This window comes from Pteropus vampyrus, unplaced genomic scaffold, assembly GCF_000151845.1.
Source record: "Pteropus vampyrus isolate Shadow unplaced genomic scaffold, Pvam_2.0 Scaffold320, whole genome shotgun sequence".
NCBI lineage: Eukaryota > Metazoa > Chordata > Mammalia > Chiroptera > Pteropodidae > Pteropus > Pteropus vampyrus.
The window spans coordinates 28,345-30,957 of NW_011889101.1; the positions used below are offsets into that span (position 1 = coordinate 28,345).

A 2,613-nucleotide genomic window follows, 5' to 3' on the forward strand; every position below is an offset into this window, starting at 1 on the left:
GCTGGCTTGAAATGGGCAGAGCTGGACTGGGCTGGCTGTGCAGCTGGCTGGTCTCACCTGGTGCCAGCTGTCCTGGCACAAGGTCACCTGGACTGGGCTCAGCTAGGCAGATGAGCAGCGTGGAGCAGGGCGGACGGAGCTGGGCCAGGGCTATGCTGGGCTGAGGTCTGGAGTGCCAAGGCCAGGGGAGGGGCAGGCAGAGTCACTCACTGGGGGAGGGACTGAGGTGGGCTCTGTGGGGTCTTCATCATCTCTCCACGGCGCCTGCCATCGGGCCCCTTGGGAGAGCAGCAGGAAAGCCTGGCAGGTTAGGGTGGATGGGGCGAAGGGGCAGCCACGGCCGCAGGAAGCAAGCCCTCTGTGTGGCAGGTGGACCTGCCGAAGGCAAGTCCCCACAAAGCCTGTGGGGTGGGGCAGGGACACACTAGTGACTCTGGGGGGTAGGGGCCTCCAGGTCCCCAGCCCTTAGTGGGGCCGCAGGTGGGGACAGAGGGGCCGCCTCGCCAGTTCCTGGGACCTCGGGTCCTTGCTCCCCAGCGAGAGGCTGTGGACTCCGAGCCTTAGTCTGGAGGAATGACGGGTGCCTCTCTTACTTGAGGACCCCGCATTCTGGCCTCTCAAGGCTGAGAGTGGTCACACCAACAGCTTCTGGAGGGGGCGCCGAGGTACACCCAAGGGCATCCGGGAGGAATCGGGGAGGGAGGAAAGAGGCCGGAATCTGCCTGGGCTCCTCCGTCCCAGAGGCTGGGGCGCGGTCTCCATGCCTCCTCCTCCGCACCCCGCAGTCCCCACTACAGACTCCCGGGGCCCCAGCCGGAGGTCAGCAGTGCTGACCCAGCCCCGGTCCCGCCCCACAGCCTCCACCCAGGCCCCGGCCGTCTTCCCCTTGGTCTCCTGCTGCGAAGGCACCAGCACCGCCGCCCTCTCCGTGACACTGGGATGCCTGGTCAGGGACTACTTCCCAGGCCCAGTGACCGTGACCTGGGATGTGGGGACCCTGAACAAGAACACTGTGACCTTCCCTGCCACCCTCCACTCGACCTCCAACCTCTACACCACCACCAGCCAGGTGACCGCTTCGGGCGAGTGGGCCACACAGAAGTTCACCTGCCAGGTGGAGCACCCCGGGTCCGTCGCCGTCAGCAGGAGCTTTCGTGGTGAGTCGGGGGGACCCACCCACAGTCGAGGGGCCACCGTCAGGAGGGGCAGGCCTGCAGGAGGGAGCCCTAAGGCTGCCATGCTGGTCACGCCCAGAGTGCCTGGGGCCCTGGGCTGGGGCGTGGGGTTCCACAGGCTGAGAGGCCAACATCACACCCGCCACCTCCGCCCCCAGTGTGCGCCACGAACTACACCCAGCCCACCGTGAAGCTTTTACACTCGTCCTGCGACCCCAGTGGCGACACCCATGCCACCGTCCAGCTCCTCTGCCTCATCTCTGACTTCACCCCAGGTGACATTGAGGTCACCTGGCTGGTGGACGGGCAGAAGGCCGAGAACGTGTTCCCATACATCAGCCCCCACAAGCAGGAGGGCAAGCTAGCCTCCGCCCACAGCCAGCTTAACATCACCCAAGGCCAGTGGGTGTCCCAAAGCACCTACACCTGCCGGGTCAACTACCTAGGCTTCATCATCGAGGACCATGCCCGCAGCTGCCCAGGTACGGCCCCCGCACGCCGACGCCCGCGCGCTCAGGGCCGAAGGGGCCGCCCGGCCTCACACAGCCCCTCCTGCACCCCGCAGAGTCCGAGCCCCGCGGCGTGAGCGTCTACCTGATCCCACCCAGCCCCCTCGACCTGTACATCCACAAGTCGCCCAAGATCACCTGCCTGGTGGTGGACCTGGCCAGCGTGGATGGCATGAGCCTGAAATGGTCCCGGGAGGGCGAGGACCTTGTGAACAAGGCCACGGAGGTCCCGAAGCACCACTTCAACATGACCTACACCGTCACGTCCACCCTGCCGGTGGATGCCGACGACTGGATCGAGGGTGTGACCTACCGGTGCGAGGTGTCCCACCCGCACCTGCCCAGGGCCATCGCACGCACCATCGCCAAAACCCCCGGTGAGCCGCAGGCTGAGGGGGCGGGCGGGCCCCCGACCCACGTCTGGGCTGACCCCACGCTATCCACAGGTAAGCGTGCCGCCCCCGAGGTCTACGTGTTCCTACCGCCCGAGGAGAGCCAGGGGACCAAGGACACGGTCACCCTCACCTGCCTGGTCCAGAACTTCTTCCCCGTGGACATCTCGGTGCAGTGGCTGCGGAATGACGCCCCGGTCCAGACGGACCAGCAGGCCACCACGCAGCCCCTCAAGGCCAACAGCTCCAGCCCCGCCTTCTTCGTCTTCAGCCGCCTGGAGGTCCGCAGGGCGGACTGGGAGAAGAGGGACAAGTTCACCTGCCAAGTGGTCCACGAGGCGCTGCCCGGCTCCAGGACTCTCAAGAAATCCGTGTCCAAAGAGCCTGGTAACTGACACCCCCCGGGCTCCATCCTGTGGGGGGAGGGCCCGCCAGAGCCTCTGTCCAGCGTTGTCAATAAACACCCCCGTGCCTGCTCGGAGCCCTGGGCGCCGTTCTTGGGGGTGGGCGGGCTTGGCACGGGGGAAGGGACCCCCC

At 66.8% G+C, this 2,613-nt stretch overlaps 1 gene segment (V, D, J or C); it reads left to right on the forward strand.

Annotated features, from left to right (window-relative positions):
* Positions 1-760: 760 nt before the first annotated feature.
* Positions 761-2,550, forward strand: LOC105303889. The segment is given in 4 exon segments: positions 761-1,157; positions 1,334-1,657; positions 1,741-2,061; positions 2,131-2,550. Coding segments are annotated over 4 exon segments (1,383 nt in total).
* Positions 2,551-2,613: the final 63 nt, after the last annotated feature.